Source organism: Macrotis lagotis, chromosome 4 (genome assembly GCF_037893015.1).
Source record: "Macrotis lagotis isolate mMagLag1 chromosome 4, bilby.v1.9.chrom.fasta, whole genome shotgun sequence".
NCBI lineage: Eukaryota > Metazoa > Chordata > Mammalia > Peramelemorphia > Peramelidae > Macrotis > Macrotis lagotis.
Genome location: NC_133661.1, coordinates 34839995 through 34861385, shown reverse-complemented (window position 1 = coordinate 34861385; position 21391 = coordinate 34839995). Strand labels below are relative to the sequence as shown.

The window sequence follows — 21391 nt, the reverse complement described above, 5'->3', positions numbered from 1 at the left end:
TTCCTTTAGTGAGGGAGGCACCTGTTTCTCAAGACAAGTCAACAAGTATTAATTATGTACCTATAAAATGTGCCAGACACTATATGAAGCCCTGATGGTACAAGGAAAGGGAAAAATCAGTCCATTAAAAAACTATGAACAAAGAAAGATATATATGGAAAGAGAGAAGGGGAAAGAGAGGAAGAGAGAGAAGAAATGGAGAGGAGAGACAAGGAGAGAGAGAGAGAGAGAGAGAAGATAGGAAGAGATGGAGAAGGAGAAAGAGAGAGGGAGAGAGGGAGAGAGAAAAAGAGAATGGAAAAGAAAGGGAGAGAGAGAAGAAGATGGGAAGAGATGGAGGAGAGAGAAAGAGAAGGCAGGCAGAGAGAAAAGAGAGAAGGGGAAAGAGGGAGAGAGGAGAAAGGGAGAGGAGAGATAAGGAGGGAGTGAAGAAGATAGGAAGAGAGAGGAGAGAGAGAAGAAGGCAGGGAGAGAGGAGAGAGAGAAAAGAGAGAAGGGGAAGAGAGGAAGGGAGAAAAGAAAGGGAGTGGAGAGAGAATATAGGAAAAGATAAAGGGGAAAGAGAAGACAGGGAGAGAGGAAGGGAAAGAAAAGAGAGAAGAGGAGGAAAGAGAAGGAGAGAGGAGGGGAGGAGAGACAGAAGGAAGGAGGAAGGAAGAGAGAAAGAAAGAGAAAAAGAGGTAGGGAGGAGGAGAGTTAGAGGAATAGCTGGAGATGATCTCAGGGAGGAGCAGTATCCTTAACAAGGACCAAGAACAACCAAGACTTGAAGGAAATTAAGGAAATCAAGGAAGCAGAGGATTTCAGATGTGAGAAACAAATAATGAAAAGTTTTACTGTCAGATCAAGAGATGGAATGTCTTCTGCAAAACAAACAACCCCCCCCCCCCCCAATAAAAGCAAACATCTCCAGTCGGGAAATGGCTATCCCTAGTACAGAGAAGTTGGAGGAATAAGAATGGAAAGGAAGGAAGGGTCCACAAGATGATGGTAAAGGCTAGAGGATTTTATATTTGATCTTGGACGTAATAGTGTAGCAGGGGAACTAAAGACAGAGAGAAATATTATAATCATTTTGTCTTGGACACAAATTTTTGTAATTTTTTTCGAACTGTTAAAAGGTTGTATTTCCCTTCTGTCTTTTACAGACCCCATTTCTGGCAACAGACCCATTCCTTGACCATTCTAATAGTCCGGAGTGGCTTAGGATTCGCCAGAAATGGGGTCTATAAAAGTCAGTACAGAAAGGAAAAAAGAAGAGTTTATCAGACCAGAAAAAACTACAAAAATTTTTCAAGGAAAAAAATTATAATATTTCTCTGTGTGCAGAGTTCCTCTGCTTTCAACAGGAAGCCTCCGGAGCTTGTTGAAGATAGAGATGTCGAGGTCAAACCTGCGTTTTATACAGATCAATTTGACGGCTGAATGGAGAAGACAGAGGCCGCCCTGAAGGCAGCGGCACCAGTCCGGGGGGCGCCGAGCCCGCGCGTTTCAGCGTCCGAAGGGTCCGCCCGGCCGCCGGGCTCAGCCGCCAGGCTCCTGGCCGCTCCGGGCCGGGCCCTGCAGGCGCCGCGCGGCGGCTCCTCGGCTCCGATCCGGCCTTGCCCTGTCTCGTCCGGGCCCAGTCAGTGCGGGGGCCTGGCACGTGCGGGCAGGGGGCCTGGCATGGGCGGGCAGGGGGGCTGGCATGGGCGGGCAGGGGGCCTGGCATGTGCGGGCAGGGGGGCTGGCATGGGCGGGCAGGGGGACCTGGCATGGACGGGCAGGGGGGCCTGGCACGTGCGGGCAGGGGGGCCTGGCATGGGCGGGCAGGGGCCTGGCATGGACGGGCAGGGGGGCCTGGCACGTGCGGGCAGGGGGGCCTGGCATGTGCGGGCAGGGGGCCTGGCATGGGCGGGCAGGGGGGCCTGGCATGTGCGGGCTGATAGATGCCCGAATCCGGGCTGTGCGGGCAGGGAGTGCCTGGCATGTGCGGGCAGGGGGCCTGGCATGGGCGGGCAGGGGGGCCTGGCATGGACGGGCAGGGGGGCCTGGCACGTGCGGGCAGGGGGCCTGGCATGTGCGGGCAGGGGGGCTGGCACGGGCAGGCAGGGGGCCTGGCACATGCGGGCAGGGGGCCTGGCACGTGAGGGCAGGGGGCCTGGCATGTGCGGGCTGATAGATGCCCGAATCCGGGCTGTGCGGGCAGGGGGGCCTGGCATGGACGGGCAGGGGGGCCTGGCACGTGCGGGCAGGGGGGCCTGGCATGTGCGGGCTGATAGATGCCCGAATCCGGGCTGTGCGGGCAGGGAGTGCCTGGCATGTGCGGGCAGGGGGCCTGGCATGGGCGGGCAGGGGGGCCTGGCATGGGCGGGCAGGGGGGCCTGTCACGGACGGGCAGGGGGGCCTGGCACGTGCGGGCAGGGGGCCTGGCACGTGCAGGCAGGGGGCCTGGCATGTGCGGGCAGGGGGCCTGGCATGGGCGGGCAGGGGGGCCTGGCATGTGCGGGCAGGGGGCCTGGCATGGGCGGGCAGGGGGGGCCTGGCACGGGCGGGCAGGGGGTCTGGCATGGGCGGGCAGGGGGCCTGGCATGTGCGGGCAAGGGGGCCTGGCATGGGCGGGCAGGGGGGCCTGGCATGGGCGGGCAGGGGGCTGCTCCCTTAGGGAGGGTGGCCCCCAGGGAAGGGAGGGGCCGCGAGCTGGTCCGGGGGGCCCGTGCACGCGGACACCCCCTTTGGCCTCAGGCTCTCAGGCCCAAGGGGAGCCTGGCCCCGCCCCTTTCGTTTACGCCCACGGTGATCGCCCCTCTTTGGAAGGGGGGCCCTGGGGGGGCAGGTGGAGGCGGCAGGCTAAAGCGGGGGGCAGCCAGAGGGGGGAGCGGGATGCGGTCCGCGGGGACCCCAAGGAGGGCTTTGTCCTCCGGAAGGGTGCGCGGGGGGCGGGGGCTGCCTCGGGGAGGTGGGGGCGGGGTCCCGCGCGGGGGGGGGAGAGCGGGGGTCCTGGGGAGCGGGGAGCGGCAGGCGGAGAAGGCAAGGGGGCGCCAGGGGAGGGGCCCGGGCCCTGGGGGGACACCGCTGAGGTGGGCGGGCCGGAGGCGGAGCTTGAGCCGAGAGGCACCCGGAGACGGGCCGAGGCGGCCGCTGGGAGGCGGGACTAGGAGGGCGGGAGAAGGCGGGGATAGGGCGAGACGGAGAAAGGGGGCGTGGCTCGGCGGGGGGGGGGCCGGGAGGTGGCGAGAGACGGAACTCGAAGGGTGGGGGCGGGGAGGCGGGGAGGGGCGGGGCCGCGGCGGGGCGCAGGATAGGACGAGCGCGAGGGGAGGCGGGGCTTGGGCGGAGCGGGGCCGGGACATAGGGCGAGGCGGAGAGGGGGCGGGGCCGCGGCGGGGGCGCAGGATAGGACGGGCGCGAGGGGAGGCGGGGCTTGGGCGGAGCGGGGCCGGGACATAGGGCGAGGCGGGGAGGGGGCGGGCCGGGGGCGGGGCGTCCGTGCGTGCGGGCCGCGCCGGGGGCGCGAGGCGCGGGGGCGCGGCCTGAGGAGGGCCAGGCCCGGGCCGCTGGTGGCGCCGCTCGCTCGCGCTCTCCGGCTCCGTCCCCGGCTCCCTCCCCGGGCAGGGGCGCGCGCCGCGGGGTCCGTGAGCGAGGCCGCGGCCGAGCTCGGGCGCCCCCGCCATCTTCGAGGCGGGCCGGCGGGGCTGCCCCTGCCCGCGCCCCGGAGATGAGGCGGGGATGTCGGCGCCAGGGCTCAAGGCCGAGCTGAAGCTCCTGGAGTCCATCTTCGACAAGAACCACGAGCGGTTCCGCATCGTCAGCTGGAAGCCGGACGAGCTGCACTGCCAGTTCCTGCTGCTGCCCCCGGGCGGCCCGCACCCGCCGCCGCTCGCCATCCACTGCAACATCACGGTGAGGGGGCCGGGCCCGCGGCCCAACGGGCGGGGGGCGGGGCGGGGCGCGGGCACACCCGCCCGGGGCGGCCTCCGGGACCTCCGGGGGGCAGAGGGGGCAGAGGGGGCAGAGGGTCCGCCGCCCAGGGCAGCCTCGGGGACCTCCGGGGGGCAGAGGGGGCAGAGGGGGCAGAGGGCCCGCCGCCCGAGCCGGCCTCCGGGACCTCCGGGGGGCAGAGGGGGCAGAGGGCCCGCCGCCCGGGGCAGCCTCGGGGACCTCCGGGGGGCAGAGGGGGCAGAGGGGGCAGAGGGCCCGCCGCCCGGGGCAGCCTCGGGGACCTCCGGGGGGGCAGAGAGGGCAGAGGGGCAGAGGGCCCGCCGCCCGAGCCAGCCGCTGCCAGCATCCCTCTCTGCTCACGGCGCACCCAGCCCAGGCTGCCCGGGGCCCCCAGGGAGCCCTGTGCCAGGACCCGGCGGAGGCTCGGGCACATGGGCTGGCCCCGTGGGGACTTTAAGACATCAGAGTGCCAGTCATTTCTGGAACACTTGTGGTTAGCCGATCCACTTGTTGGAGAAAAGACGAATATTCGTTCCAAACAAGGGGGCAGAAGAAAAACGAGAAGAGTGCCCTGACCTAGCCGAACAGACTCTTAAAGCCGAAACATGAATTTTAAAAACTAGACTTTGGCACAGACCGCCACCATTTCCTTAGGAAGCGTAGCCAGTGTAAATCAAACGCCAAAATGAGGAGACAAAATCATCATTGAAACCACCTCAGCCAGCAAACATTTGATCTTTGCCAAGTAGAGAGCCTGGCGCTCGAGGGCAATGATGCTTTAGAATCTAAACTCCTTTGGAAAGCTTACAACAGAGGACTGGGGAAGATGATGATGTGATCAGCTCACAATGGAGCTAAGTGTGGAGGCAGGAAAACAGCTTTAATAATGGGTGATGAGAGACCCAAGTCAGCCCACCCTAGTCCCAGGAGAGTTTAAAAATGAAAATGAAAGGACGGGGATCAGGAAAAAAAAAACAATGAAAAGGGCTTCACTTGATATCCGCAAGGCTCTGTTTTCTGTATCGGGGACAGTGGAGGTGGCATTTGGGCTCTAACATCGGGATGACTGTGCTGGATGAGGAAGCAGAAATGCACCAAGGAAAAGAAAGATGGAAAGATGAGGGGGACAGGACTGACTATGTAATGAAGACAGATTACTGAGGGATCAGAGAGGCAGAGGATACAAAACCCTTGTGAAAAAAATCATGGACCTCTTATTTTAAAGTGTGGGGGGGGGCCATGAAAAAGCCAGTAGCTCCTTTCCCATACTCCTGCTTAGGCATGGAGGCTCTCCTTGATGAATGTATGAGATGGGAATCAGAAAGACTTTGAGGGATTGTTATCCTTCCGGCGCCTTCCCTTGGCTTCCTCAATTTCTGTGACTTCTGTCCCAGTCTGCTTCACCTCCCAGAAGGGTCACTCATTGGAGCTCATCCTCTTTCTTCTGTTGCCCCACTTCCACCGGTACCAAACTGCAGACTCCTCCTGTCTTTGACTTCTCTTGGTCCCTTTCTTCTCATAAATTTGTTCTTTCCCTTTATTGTGACCTTTTATCGCTTGACTCTTTCCTTCTTCTATTGCCACTAATTTGGCTTTGCTTTTGTGTCTACTCACTCTTGGCCTAATCATCAGCCAATTTTTATTGTTATTTCAAAAAAAAATCACTGCTCTTGAATCCCTGTTATTGCAGGGGTCCTACCCTCTTACTCTTCCATCCTTGGTTGTCTCTTTAACATCAACAGTCAGGCACAAACTTGGTTCACTGGATTCATTTTAACATTTGTACTATCCTAATCTTTACCCAAAATGCTACTTCTTCTTTAAGTATTTCAAGCTTCCACTTAAATACACAAGCCTATTCCAACCCCTCTCCCCCTGAACCCTTAAAAGAGAACCTCACTCCTTTTTTTGCTGATAAATTCAAGGTCATCAGACTATGGCCTCCAAATTGCTTCATCTTCCCTTTCCTCATCTCAGATGATGGAATGGGTCTTTTTCCTTTGCAAAGTTAAACTCTATAAACTCATGCTCTTGGTCTCATCCTGTCCTTCAGCTATATTCTTTGAATTCATACTATCATTCTCTTTCATCTTAGATTTGTGGATTATTAGAACTGGAAAGGAGGACCATGGTCATCTTCTAAGACAACACTTTAATTTTACAGATGAGGAAATTGAAACCTAACAGTTAAATGACTGACTAATGTCACACAATACTACTACTAGCAATACCTTTACTTTCACCACCACTGACCTTGGAGTCAGGAGGACAAGAGTTCAAATCCAGCCTCAGACACTTGCTACTTAGTAGCTGTGTGGCCTTGGGCAAGTCACTTAATCCTGATGACCTCACATCCAGGCCATCTCCAGTCATTCTGATCTATATCTGGCCACTGGATCCAGATGACTCTGGAGGAGAAAGTAAGGCTGGTGACTTAGCACAGCATCCCTCTCACTCAAATCCAATGTATGTTCTTGTTATGGCATCACCTCCCTGATGTGATCTTGTTTGAAAAATGAAAGACAAACATAACACTTTACTTACATTATCTCATTTGTTGCATAGTTGAGACTGGAACACAAATCTCTTACTTCATCCAAACTTTTTTAATTGTTCCATATCCAGTCTCCTCTATTCATTCCTTTCCTTTTGCCCATGTATATATGAGTGTATATGTGCACATAGATATATTTATATATCTATATCTCTATACACACACATATATTTAGGTAATCGTACTAGTTCACATTTAGATAGTACTTGGAGATTGCAAAGCTTTTGGTATCATTATCTCATTTGATCCTCACAGCTAGCTACCTGTGAAGTAGTTGCTGTTGTCTACATTTTATAGTTAAATAAATGAATGAGTGAAACTTACTTGTGCAAAGTCCTGGAGATCTAAATCAAAAAGTAAATCCCTGCTCTTGATTCTGGTTGGGGAGGGCACTACATAGAAGGTTTCAACTGGAAGACAGATGGAAAAGTCTCATGGTCCTTAGGGGGCAGTGACAAAGCAGACGATAGAGCAATCATATTTAGTGGTACTTCCATTGATGAAATCATATCTATACCTGGTATTGAATCATTCAACAGGCAGCAATTTTAATGGGAACTTCCTTTTCGGGGGTTTCAGTAGCTGTGGCTTTTGAACCCATAGAAGTTACCAGGCTTCTTCTTCACAGGACGTGCTTCCAAAGATGATGACTTTGAGAGCCATTGGAAACACAACAGTAGGAGATGCTGCTACTCCCAGGACTCTTGGGCTTCCCTGTCATCACTGATAGTTGGTCAAAGGTTGCTGATAGGGATGGCAAGGATAGTAGATCTCTTTTCCACAGTTTTGGCTGTGGGGTCTGGGTCTGTAGGACAGTGTTCTGCCTAAGGTTGTCTGGATCTGAGGGGAGATGATCCAAGTGGTATCAGTTGGCTTGATTTGCTTGGATCCCCGGATGAGCATAATGATGAGAGGTCACACAGCTCGTGAATAGTTGAGGCACAGTTGGCCATGTGTAGCACTTGTCCATTGCCATGCTTTTCTCCTGTTCTTAATAAACAAGAGCAGAATCCCCTTACCCCTGTCATCTGAAACAGTCTTATACCTTTTATTCTGGGCTGGATGCTGACTGCTTCTGCTTGTTTTCACTACCCACTTGTCTTTGTATGTCTTCAGCAGGTGTTTAATAAATACTGGGTATTAAGTGATTCAGAATTCCTAATTTGTGGTAGTCGTGCCTTTTCACCACCTCAGATTATCTTGTGTTTGCTTATGTATGTGCCTTTGTAAGCTTCTTAAGGGCAGCCTGTCCTGTTTTTGCTTTGTTTTTATCTTTGTCTTTCTTGTTGTGTTTTATGTATATCTATCTATCTAATTATTATATAATTTTTATATATTTTATATATAAATGCATATGAATATAAATAAATATATATTAATAAATGTTTATATTCTATAAATATCTTTGATCACTTGATTTTAGCCATAGTGCTAAATCACTTTTCTGCCTCCTAGGTTCTCCTTCCAAATTCTCCAATTCTGCCTCCTCCTTTGCTTGGCCAGCTTCAATTATATGAATGCTATGAAGAGCTCGACCTGATTCCTTGTTGGCACCTCACATTCAGCGTGTTTCTTCCCTTCACCCATCTCACTCCAATCTGCCTGATTCAGTTGATGGTTATCTCTGTGTCAGACTGGGCTCCTCCACTCCCCAACTCCCACTGAGTCCTGTGATTCTGCCTCTTTGCATCTTCCTTAGGCATTCCCCCCTTGCCACCTCTGCCTACCCTTGTTTATGTATTTTCTTTAAGTCCTACACATGCAGAATGGTCTCTTCTTCTTCATGGTCATTTTCTTTAAACCCCAATCCAGATGCTGACTGCTTCCATAAAGCCTTCCTTGAATTCTCCCCCTCCCCCATCTTCCCAAGTAAATGAGCTCTTCTGTAGTGAATTCCATGTCACTCATCTTAGTATTATCATTATTGACTATTATTTTATAAACACTTTCAGGACAGAGACTTTTTGTCATCTAGTACCTTTATTGCACATTTGCTTAATGTTGGTCTAAATGAATTTTTTTTTTCATTCTGAGTCTCAGCTTCCTCATGTGTAAAATAAGAGGATGGAAATTCCTTCCCATCTAGTTGAAAATTAGCTAATAGTTAATAATTCTCAAAACACTTGAGAAATTAAAGCAAAAATAATGTTGTGCCAGGTCAGGGGTTGGTAAACCATAGCAAGTTTAGCTGCCCATAGAAGGCTGTGGTTTGCGGTACTTTGTGCAAGAGTTAGTCTTGGAAATGTTCATGTAAAGGAGTGAGGTATGAACTGGCTTTAGAAAGAAATCAAGGATTTATAATGGTAACTAGGAAAGGGGGGTGGAGTATTTCAGGAATGCAGAAAGGATGGAAATAAGAGTATATTAGGTAACTTGAAGGATATAGGTTTAAGTGTATTAGAAGTTTGATATTGCCTAGTCAGGAAAGTGGGGAATGATTGAGAGAGCATTAACTACAGGCAATTCTGTGGGCAATTAAATAATTTTAAGGTGTATCAGAAATGATAAATGATATTTTAGGTGGATGTATTTGGTATAGGACCTTTCTACCAAAGACTTGCTTTATAACAGTGAAATTGTTGGATCAAAGGGCAGAAATAAATCTTTATCTCATTTGCAAATTGTTCTCTAGAATGGTTGAAACACTTAATAGCATCAGAAAGTTCCCCACATCCCCCCTTCAGCATTATCTGTTTCTCTCTTTGTCATTTTTTTAGTTATGAAGTGAAACCTCAAGAGTTTTCATTTAAACTTTTCTTTTTAGTTATTTGGAAGGTGATGGGCTTTCTATATTCAGTGATAGCTTTCATGTCTTTTGAAAAAAGTTTGTTCCTTTCATTTGACCACTTATCTTTTGGAGATTGCTCTTAATTTGTGTCAATTTACAATATATCTTGACCATCAGACTATTTAGATATTGCAAAGACTTCCACTAACAGTTTCTCTTTACATTCTAGTTATAATGGTTTTGTTTGTGAACTAACTTTTTAATTTCAAAATGGTCTATTTTGTCCTTTGTGATCAAAACCAAACATCTCTTTCTTTGATTATGAATTGTATTCCTGAAATCATAGATCTGAAAGGAATTTTTGTTCCCCTTGTTTTATTTTTTGTTGCTGTGATCTTCTCTGTTAAGGCAGACTATCCATTTGAAGCTAATTGCCCTAGAGTGAGGTTCATTCTGGTCTAATCCTCAAGTGGTCATCATACTTGAGTAGTTTTTTTGGAGGGGAGATGTTTGCTTAAGGGACCATTTGGCTACTATGTTTGATTGCTTCTGGTCTTACTAAATTTATTCCTAAGGCCCCATTTTATAGATGAGGAAACTGAGAACTGGTGTGCCAAGAACCACATCCTATCTATCTATCTAAGTCCTTGACTGCCAAGGCCGACTCTTCCCACTGGGCCTGTGAATCTTCATTTTCCCTGTGCATGCTGTCCTTGGTGATGTTCTGCATCCTGTTTAGAACTTGGTGTGTAGCCTGCCATGGTGATTATTCTGAAATCAAATTGTGCTGTGATTCTCAGCCCTTGAGGGAATTGAGCTCCAGAAGATGAGCTTTTGTGATAGGGAACAGCTTGTGATCATCGAAAGTCCGGCTCAGCTTTTCACATGTGCTTCAGGGCTATCTCACCCTCTGTGCTGTCCATCTGGAGAGCCAACTAAGGGAATGTTCATTCTCCGTAGAATCTTAACTGATTTAAATAAATCACCAAATCCAGGAGACTAAACTAGCCCAGAAACATCTTCATTTAGTCAACATTTGATCTTTCCATATTGGAAAGATATCTGAGCCAAGATAAGAGGCAGGTCAGAAGAGCTCACATTGATTTAGCATTTCAAGATTTGCAAAGAGGTTTTTTTTTTTTTGGAAGGTGGGGCATTTTCATTTGAGTCTCACCATACCTTGTTAGATAGATGCTATTACCATTCTAATTTAACATTTGAAGAAACTAAGGCTTAAAGGGGTTAAACGACTTGCTGGAAAGGTTGGTCAGTTTTCAGGAGGTACATGTGAGCAAAGGAGTGGAGGTGGGACTCGTAGGTCAGAATCTAAGTGGATAGCCCAGTAGATAAGCCCTGGGGCACTGGTGTCAGAAGGATCTGAGTTCAAATACAGCCTCAGATACATTACCTAGCTGTGTGACCTTGGGCAAGTTTCTTAACTCCATTACCTTGCAACCCCCCCCCAAAAAAAAAGAAAGAAAAAGAAAAAGGGAGGTGATAGTTCTATAATGCATTCTATATTAGAGCACTCCTTAATAATGCTATTATCCTAATTAATAAATAAACAAAACCTTAAATTTGTATAGCATTTTAAAGTTTTAAAAGAATTATCACATTTTTTATCTTATTTGATCCTCTGCCTCAGGAGGTAAGCCCAATAAGTTATAAAGGACATTAAACTGGAATGTGTCTGGAAAAGTGAAATCAAAATGGTGAGTTAGATGTAAAACTTGGGCATGTGATTATTGGATTAAGGAACTGTAGATTCTTTTCTTCAGGAAGAGAAGATTTAAGAGGAATGATGATTGTTGGCTTTAAATATTGGAAGGGACTTTCCTTTGGGAGAGATTAGGTTCTACTTGGCTCCAAAAGAGAGAGATTATAGGAAGAGGATGTTTCATCTGAATTTAAGGCTCAGTCCAGAATGGAAAGGGCTAATGACCTGTTGACCTAATTTAAGGAGTACTTGGTGTGAGTAATAGAGAAGACTATTCATGGAAGACTTGGTTAGACTTGATGATCTCTGAGATTATATGAGCAGAAATCTTAACTATTATGTCACTAAATTGCTGTACTTTTGAACATCTAGAGGTGTTTGGAAAATGATTGGCATGTATATGTATATATGATAGATTCGGTCATCAGACCTTTAATCAGCCTTTAAATCAAATAAGATGATACATAAGCTAATCTTCATTTTTCATTATTTGCCTGGCATAAATCCCTTTCTAAGTAAAAGATTATTTGCTACCTTTAGAGAAATTTTTTAAAAAGTTGTTAATCAGTTTTTTCTTCCTCTTTTCTTTTACTTCAAGATTATATGTTAATGAAATTTGAGTTAGTTCATTGAATTGGTCAGATGATCTGAGTTTCATTTTTCTTTTTTTTTTAGGTTTTTTTTTTCTTTCAAGGCAGTGGGGTTAAATGGCTTGCCCAAGGCCACACATCTAGGTAATTATTAAGTGTCTGAGGCCGCATTTGAACCCAGGTACTCTTGACTCTGGGGCTGGTGCTCTATCCACTGTGCCACCTAGCCACCCATGATCTGAGTTTCATACCCTAGAACCAAGGTTTCTTATACTTTCTTGTATTCCTCAATCCCGTTAGCAGTCTAGTGAGGCCTATGGAGAGGCCCTTATGAGAATAATTTTCAAATGCATAAAATACACAGGATTGCAAAGGAAATACATCATGTTGAAATACAATCATCAAAATGATTTTAAAAACCAAGTTCACTGCCCCCAAGTTAAGAACTCCTGTCTTAGACAAAGCAGTTAATATCTGTGAGCTTTAGTTTTCTCATCTGTGAAATGGGAATGATAAGACCTGCTTAGTCTACCTCATAAGATTGTCATGAGGATCAAATGAGATAATTTATTTGAAAAGACTTTTAAGACTTCAGTGTTTTGTAAAAATAGAAAGTGATGATCCATTATCATCATTACTATTATTAGACATTGCAGGAGGCTCTGGAGAACATTTCTCTGAAAGGAGTTGTAGGAAGTGGTAGAGGTGGGATACTTGCTGAGGAATTCCTCTATACTCTATCTCTTTGTTGTTTCCCTTTGCTGTTTTGTCTTCATTCTTCAGTTTTCTTGAGCTTTAAACTAAGTAGTTTAATTAGAGCCATAAAAAGGAGCTAAGAGTTTGGACTCAGGACCAGGAGCTCTATTTTTCTTCATTCTTTCACTTACTTTGAGCACCATACAAGGCCATGGTTTAGTCCAGAAAGAATGTTTATTTTGAATAGTCTAAAAAAATTGAGAGGTTATACTATATAGACAGATGCCTTAGTTACTCTCCTTGGCAAGGGTGGGACTCGGGGTGGGGGGGTGGAAGAGGAGATTTTTCTGAAAAGAACTGATGGCTTAGACCTTTTCTTTTTTCTTATAAAAAGTGTAGCCTAGTAAATGTGAGTTTGTCCTAGAGCCTGAAAACCCTAAAAAAAAAAAAAAGAGGGCCTCCCCTCAATAGGTTTCATTTTAGTGATTAGCTAAGTGATCACTTCTAAATAAGACAAAGGCTGATTGAGGGCTAGACTGGTCATATGGAAAGCTGGGAAAGCAGAGGCCATGCCTTGTGGTCCCTGAAATAATGCACATGGTTCCTTTAGACTTCTCTCTGTTGCAGAAGGCCTGAAGTTGATCATTCTTTTTGCTGAGAGATATTATTCTCTTCTGTATCCTTACTGTTTTCTCCTTGATGTTGCTTTGGGTACCTTTATCCTCAGTTCCCATCTTCCCACAGATAATGATTCAAGGCACAGCCATGAAATTAAAGTGACTCTTGTTCCCTAATATTGAAAAATGATTTTCTCACCTTTAAACTGCATAGAAAATTACAGACCTATTTTCCAAATGCTTTATTATTTCTGCCTTTGTGGTCTTTAGCTCACACAGAATAGAATATCAGAAGTCTCCTAGCTTTTGTAGACCTGAACAAGAACCCCCTCATTCATTGAAGATCTCCAGTGACTCAGAAGCTCACCACTTGTTTCGACAGGCCCTTTAGCCTTGTTAGGCAGTTTGTCCTTAAAGCTGCCTTGCTGCCTCGTCTACCTATAACGTGTAGCTAGTTCTGCTCCTGGGGCCAAACAAAAGGAAAGGCCTTTTCCACATGAAAGCCCTTCAGAGATTCCCAAAGCACCAGCTGTCTCAGGTACTACTTTCTGTATCTTAATCACTGTTTATTGAACGACCCATTGGTCATTTGGAGGTTTTTAAATCTTAGTTGAGTTGTCCAGCTGACTAGTCTGAGACAAAGCTCTGGTAAAGAGAAGAGGACCTCCAGTCTTCCGGCATATCAGGTGGACCTGGCAGGAGCTGATGAGCAAGGGTGGGCATGGAAGGACAGGATCTGAATCACGGAGACAATTGCCGCAATGAAGATGAAGTCATGGCTCTATCCAAGTTTGAAAAGTCTCATTTTTTCTTTTTTTGTTCTCCTTTTCCATCTAGTAATTTGCTCATCCATTTTCTCGAGCAGCATGATTTTAAAAGTTGCCTTTATTCACCTGCAATAGATCATAAATTGATTTTTGCTACCTGTTATTATTATTATTATTATTACTGAAGAGCTAATAAAAGTATCAATTGGAGTCATCACAGCCCATCTGGAAAGGTGCCAGAAATTGAGCTTTGGGCCTGCCAGTTGTGCTGGTTTTTGCCATGAGAGCAATTTGTTCTTTGTTCTGAATTATTGTGTTTCCAGACCAGGTAAATCCTGCTCTCCTTAGGCTTTGAGCAGTCAGTGACCTTTCTGACATCCTGGTATTGTCACTTAGCCCCGAGCGGAGCTTCCCACTCATTTAGAGATTCTGTTCACTAGCACCGAGCTGTCCTGGGGAGGAAGCCTCTTGGACCTAAAAACCATTTGCCACGTCTCAGTTCTAGTTGCCCGAGGAAGGCCCTGCTCTCGCAGCCTTTTTCTCCACTTTGCCCATTGTGGTGGTAGTTGTTCTTCCTTAATTTTTGAAGAGAATCTATGCTATCATTGCTGTACCTCTCATAGAAAGGAGCCATCTAATTTTGCTTTGGCATTTTCTTATTTCATTTTTTACTTTTTGTTATTATTTTAGAATTGTGCAGAGAGTTTTGTTATTTTTTTCTTTTAAAGACTTTACCACTGGGAATCTTATAAACAATCTTAAAGACATTCTAGTGCCTAGAGAACAATGGGATTTGGGATTCAGGAGACCTGGGTTAGAGGTTCCCATAGTTCTGGCTTTTGACCCTTTTTTCCTTCTCTCTCACCTTCCCTGTTAGGTTCAGATGACTCTAAGATTCTAATCTCAGGACTTGGAGGAAACAAGCATTTTAAATATATAGTTGGAATGACAGACCTGGCTGTCAGAAACATTTTGAATTGTGTTATATAGGAAGTCACAAAATTATCAATACCATTTTGACCCAGCAACTCTAATACTAGGACTTTATCACAAAAACTTCTTTAAAAGAATTTATATGTAATATATATATATATATATATATATATTCATAACTTATATATTTGTAATAGTGAAAAAACCAGCAAGTTATCCAGCATTTGGAAAATGATTGAATAATTGTGATAAATTAATATAATGAATTATGGAACTCTTAAGAATTGATTGAAATGAAGCATATGAGGAATAAGGAAAAATCAATATAAAGTGATAGAATTTGAAGTCATTGGAATTATAAATGCATTGACTATAGATATATCTTTTAAAAAAGGGAAATGGATCAAAGGTAGAAAAATTTGGGGCAAGCTTGGTGGCAGGGAACAGCACATAACAAAAGCATTTTATTTGCTTGCTTTCTTTGAATTCATTTAGGTTTTCTTATTAAAGATTCCAGGCATAGCATATTAGAAGGGATATTGGCTCTGGAGCCCAAGGATGTGACTTCCTAGTCCCTCTTTGAGGCTTACTCATCCCTTTGACCTTGTGCAAATAATTTAGTCTCTTTGGGCCTCATCTTCAGCTGCAAAAAGGGGGGTGGGACTCTTTTGGTCTCTGAGATCCTTCTGCCTTGACACCACCCACCAGCTCCAAACCAAAGGCTTTGGGCTATCTCTGACTCTTCCCCTCATACCCAATTTGGGGACAACTTCTTGATTTCTCCCAGATTTTCACCTCCAGCCTTCATTGCCATAGAGTATTGTCGAAGTAACCACCTCATCATTTTTTGTGCTAACATCACCCTCTTTCCTGCTCAGATCCATCTATTTTTTTTACTACTGTCATAAAAAGCATTCTTATACATAAATTGATCACATTACTCTGCTAAAAATATTGCCACCTTATTATTTACCAAGGAAAATTCATGGTCCTTTGCTTATTCAAGCCCTTCCATAATCCTGCCTCACCTTTGTTTTCTGCCCTTCTTTTCCACCTGTCCTCACACTCTACCTAACCAAACTGGAATCCTCCCTGCTCGCAGCACCCTCCACCCTCTGGTGCCTCTGCTCCTCCTCTTTTCTGTGCTTACGTGGACTTTCCTTCCCTGTTTATCCTTCTGCAGAATGGTATTTTTAGGCATCAACTTTCCCACTGAGAGAATAGCATATAATAGAAATGATTTCTGTCTCTAGGCTGACCCTGCCTGACAGAACTAATTTGTTAGAAGAAAACATGACTAGGCAAACGAATATGAGAGGGTTTAGCCTTCTCTGCAGAGCAGTGTTGCTAGGTTTTGTGAAGCCAGAGGACTGTAATTAAGTTGTTGGGAAGCTCTTAAGCAGAGTTGAGGGCCTCCTCCTCGAGTCTCAGATGGGCCAAAGGAGCCATGGCTTTGGAGCTCAGATTTGGGTTGTTGCTGAATTTCCCTCTGCGTGCTTTTTGTTCAGTTGATGTTGGTCACCTCCACGAAGCTTTCCAGTATCCTTCCTCACCTTTAGATTATCTCCCTCACATTATTCCCAGTTTTCCTTTGCTCTGACTTGGCACTTATTTGGGACTCTTTTGCATCCCAGCATCATAATTATTTATGTGATTCTCTACTATCTTTCTCCTCTCCTCTCCTTTCCCTCTTCCACTGTTATTATGAAGCCTGTTAGTAGGCCTGTGCCTCGTCTGACTTCGCAGTAGCTGCAGCAGCCCCGCGACCCCATGCCCGTGGGTACTGCCCACAGCAGATCCGGGGCAAAGGTGGACTGCCGGCTGAAGCACAATGGGGGCTACAAAAGGTAGCGTCAACTTGAGCGTCTCTTCAGGGGAAAAAGAGGTGAATTCAGGCAAATCCCTTTGGTTCTCTCTGAACCAGCTTCCTCATCTGCAGCACTGGAGGAAATCATCTCTTAAGGTCCATCTCTAAAATCCTGGATTCAGAATACTGATTTAGAAGTTAATGATAAGTCACAGAAGCTGTTCTCTGACTCCTAGAATATGGGGTGTCTAGAGTGGTCTCCTGCCTCTAGTGTTTTTCTTATTTCTTATTTGGATAGTTTGCATTTAACTAGAATGAGAAGAAATGAAGGAAGCCACCCTCTGAGGGTCATCTCCTGGCTGTTCTCCGTGCTCCAGTCTAACTTGTGCTGACTTGAGTCCTGTGGATCTGGCTGGTTTCATGATATTATTGCTGTTCTCATAGGACTTTGGGGAGATTTGATGAGGCTCTCCAGGCCTCGTTTCATTTCTTCATTCAAAAAATCATGTGTCTAGTGAAATCAGCTGCTCATTTGTTATTAATATGTTCATGGATATCTGATGCTTTATCGTTTACAAAGCTGGATGTCTTCATTTTTTTTTGACTTGTTCATTTTTGAAGTGAGAAAACACTTCCCTAAAAAAGAAAATCAGTTCTAGTTAATGTTAGCAGTTTATTGTTTACCCTGATCAGTTATGATCCAGTGTGATTCATTAGCCTTTGGTGTGAAGATGAATAGTTTTCATCCTTTCCTGTTCATTTAGTCTTTTGAGAAGATGGGACTAGGGAGATGTAAATTGACTTCAAAGATTATGAAGAGATCTGTTGAGGATATAGTCCCTCGGGTTCTGTCATCATTCCCTTGGAGTGCGGGCAATGTCCTCAGCCTCCAGTACCCATGCAGGGTGGGCTAGTGTTTCCTTAAAAGGCATTGTGGGATCCTTGGGAATTTGGTTGGCTTAGGGGACTAAATTCTTGGTTTCCATCACTTGTGGTTGCTTGATTTGAAATATCCAGGTGAGTATTTCAGCCTGGCTTTGAGATTTGGTAGGCAAGCCTTGATAGGAAACTCGGAGGCAGAGCAACTTCAATCAACTTGCAGTATCCTTGACCAGCATTGGCCAAGTAAATCTTTTGTTAATTGTTGAATGACTTATGAGTGTCTCATTTTGTCCTAATATTGTACCTAACAACCCCCACCGCCACCCCAGCATTGGCTGGAGCACTTAGTCCAGAAAACTTTGGAAAGAAGCAACACATTTGCTTTCATTTACTTTTGTGTGCTACCTCTGTGTACTTCAGGATCCTGTTTCTACAAGTTTTGAACCATTTATAATATATATATTATATATATATACATATGTATAATATATATATGTATATATAATTCCTTCCCAGAGTGCCATTCCTTAAATAAAATAATTTTTTAAGAATAAGAGAAATTTAGCAAAAACAATCAATACTTTGAAAAAATACATCATATGTATTGTTAGATTACCTACAGGCCATCCCCTCTGCAAAAGAGTTAGGGGTATCCTTTTCTATTTCTCCTTGGGGGCCAAGTTCTTAGGTATTATTAATTTTGCTGTTTGGTTTTGTTTTGTGTTCTATTTGTGTGGTTGTAGTCATTGTGTATATTCTTTTCCTTGTTCTGTTTATTTTGTATGAGCTGCTGTATTTCTATGCTCCTTGTTTTGCATCGGTTTGGTGATGAATTTCCAAATCAGTGGACATTTATTTTGTTTTCAGCTTTCTTGCTACCACAAAAAAGTTCTGTTATAAATATTCTACTTTATATAAAGCTTTTTTTTGTCATTCAGATCTGTCTTAAAGATATCTCCTAGTGATAACAACATTGCTACAGAAAGCACAACTATGATGGGCTAGACACATTGTTAGTATGCCAGACGTATGTACACTTGGCCAAAAATTATTTTATGGGGAACTCACCCAGGGCAAGTGCTCACAAGGGGGTCAGACGAAGCGATACTGAGACACCTGAAGGTCTCATTGAAGAACTTTAGAATTGATTGCACAGCATGGGAGACACTGGCATAGGACCGCCTAGCATGTCGTGCCCTCATCAGCGAGGGTGCTGAACTCTGTGGGGAAGGCAGACTGAAGTAGCTCCAGATAAAACTGACACCCCAGGTGTTCACATGGGCTAGTGGTGCCCAAACTGAGGTAGAGCATTCTGAGCCTGTACGGGTCTGACCAGCCATAGTCACATACACTGTCATTTGATTCATGTTTGGTCTTCTTCGATAATGAAGGACAAGAACCAACCAGTGTTAACATGCTTAGTAGTAGAATCTCCGGGTCAAAGGATTTGGCCTTTGTGGTCACTATCTTCCATAATTTCAAATTGCTTTCCAAAGTGATTGGACTAACTCACATAGCACCAACAACAATGCAACAGAGTGTCTGCCTTTCCTCAGCTCCTACAGCATTGACTATAACCAGATTTTGTTATCTTTGCCAGTTTGTTGAATGGGAAATAAAGCCTCAAGGTTGTTTTGATTTGCAGTTCTAGAACTAGGGAGAGAACCTTCTTATGTTTGTTGATTGTATAATTCTTTTGAAAATGTATGGAATACTTCGCTTTTATAAAGGTATATTTTTATTGTCATCTTTTATTTATATATCTGCAAACAAAGTAGTTGCTTATTTTGGGAATGACTATATAAATATAATGGAATATTACCATGCTGTAAGAATGATGAATATAAAAAATACAAAGAATGTAACTATATGCACAGTGAAATTAAGAAGAACTGGAAAAATGATTTGTACAAGGATGTACTGTAATGTAAATGTTTCAGATAAGAAACTAAAACTGAATGCTGTCTTATTATGACCATATGAAAATATTTCAGAAGTGGAAGACTGTTGGTACAAAAAACAAGCATATACTGTCTGACTCCATTGATTGGGTTACTTTTGCTGAATTGCTTTTTTTCCCTTCTTGGTAATAAGAAAACTGAAAACAAAATAAGTGTCCACTTAAGAAAGGTTGGGTTGAGTTAGAAGGGTTGATCCCACTGTTTTGGTGGGGCTTGGGATTAAGTGACTTGTCCAGGCTCTCAGATCTCCTAAGTTATCTGCTGATTTGAATTTGGGTCCTCTGGACTCCAGAGCTGTTGCTCTCTCTGTCCCCTGGACCACCTTACTGTCCCTGACTCACTATTAAGGAATAAAGATTTCTTTTCTTTTAATGTGAAGAATACTATAGCAGTTCTAGGTGATTATGATGAATTTTTGGCTAAGCTAATGTGAAAGTTGTTGAAGGAAAGTGAAGAGTTTTGTGGCTCTGGTTTTAAAATTAAAGATTTTCTTCTCGCTAGCTTGGTCTGTCCTCCTAGTTTTGCTTTTCTTTGAGGCTTAGGAATAGGAAGGACCTAAACAGACTGAAATGCTTAAGAGGACCTGAATAATCAAATACTTAGATTCCTTGGGTTTCTACTGCTTTATCTTTTTTCCCCCCCTTAGGTTTTTGCAAGGCAAATAGGGTTAAGTGGCTTGCCCCAAGACCACATGGCTAGGTCATTATTAAGTGTCTGAGGCCAGATTTGAACTCAGGCACTCCTGACTCCAGGGCCGGTGCTCTATCCACTTCACAACCTAGCAGCCCTTGTACTGCTTTATCTTTAATGGTTTCTGATCACTGCCCAATGCTGTTATATCAGAAGCATCTGAACAGTTCTTGTGAGGAAAGCAATACAATTTGTTTGGAGATAGAATATTTTCTATTCCTCCTAAATATTTAACATATTTTAATTTGCATTAGAATGTATATCTTATTTTTAGTCCTGAATTACCAGCTTCTTGAGGACACAGGCTTTCTTACTTATTTGTTTCCTCATGAAGCTAGTAATTTAGGACTGAAAATAAGATATACATTCTAATGCATCTCCCTCCTAGCAGTTGTGCATTGCATATAGTAGTAAAAATTTATTTAATATATCTTTTTTTTTAGGTTTTTTTTTTGCAGGGCAATGGGGTCAAGTGACTTGCCCAAGGTTACATAGCTAGGTAATTAGTAAGTGTATGAGACTAATTTGAACTCAGGATCTCCCCTGGTACTTCCTCTATTTAATGTATCTTTAAGTAATAGCTGGTGTTTCACAGAGGCTGGGAATTTCTGAAAAGAAGTAGTTTTGGGAAACAATCTCCCCTACATGGTGCTTAAGATCCGTGCTACATTGTGCTACATTTAGTTTGTTTATTTTGCCAGGGTGAGGAAACATTTTTCAGAACAGCATATTTAAAAAGTGGGAATTCCAATATATAGACAAAAGAAAATCCAACCATGCAGCCAGGTGAGCTGGTAGATAAATGATTGTACTTATACCTGATTTTGCATTTTTGCCTTTTTTTAAAAATTCAGCCTTGATTTTCTCATCTATAAAATGGGTATAATAGCCATATTACTTACCTTGTGGGTTTGTTGTGAGGATCAAAACATGTAAACACTTTAGTAAGTTTCAGATTGTTTTTATTGTTATTGAAAACTTCTCCAAGTACATAACTATTTTCCAGATAGTTTATTACCTTTAAGTATAATTAATATTACTGTAGCTCTGTGAATAATTTTTTTGTTATTTGATACTTAAGAATTTCAATATTGTTAAGGTTCCCAAATCACTTCTATGAAACTATAATGTAAATTATTTGACCTACCCTTACTCCTTACTTAACTATAGTTTAATACACTAAATTACTTCCCCAGGCTTTTGTAGAAGTAAAAATTGGTAACCAAAATGTTTTTTTCTTCAGATTTGATATAAGATTCCAGCATATGGTATACCCAGCTCTTAATTATATAACTTAGTACCTAGTAAAATCATCAAAATAAAACTATAACTATCTGTTTTAAATAGTTTTGATGAGGAGGGGTTGGGAGGATGTACAGGATCAGCTACATAAAAGGTCAGAGCTCATGGACCAATGGGAATTTGATTTGTTTTGACTTTTTTTTCTAATTTTATGGAAAGATAGTTTTCTACATTCATCCTTTTGCAAACTTTTGAATTCCACATTTTTCTATCATCCTTCCTTCCA

General features: G+C 44.4%; 1 protein-coding gene across 1 annotated transcript in view; it reads left to right on the top strand.

Moving 5' to 3' along the window:
• Positions 1 to 3551: 3551 nt before the first annotated feature.
• Positions 3552 to 21391, top strand: part of UBE2Q2 (ubiquitin conjugating enzyme E2 Q2) — a 65436-nt gene continuing 47596 nt past the window's right edge. Inside the window, exon 1 of the mRNA XM_074232499.1 lies at positions 3552 to 3882. Coding sequence (XP_074088600.1) covers positions 3709 to 3882 — 174 coding nt within the window. The 5' untranslated portion in view covers positions 3552 to 3708. The remainder of the gene's footprint in view (positions 3883 to 21391) is intronic.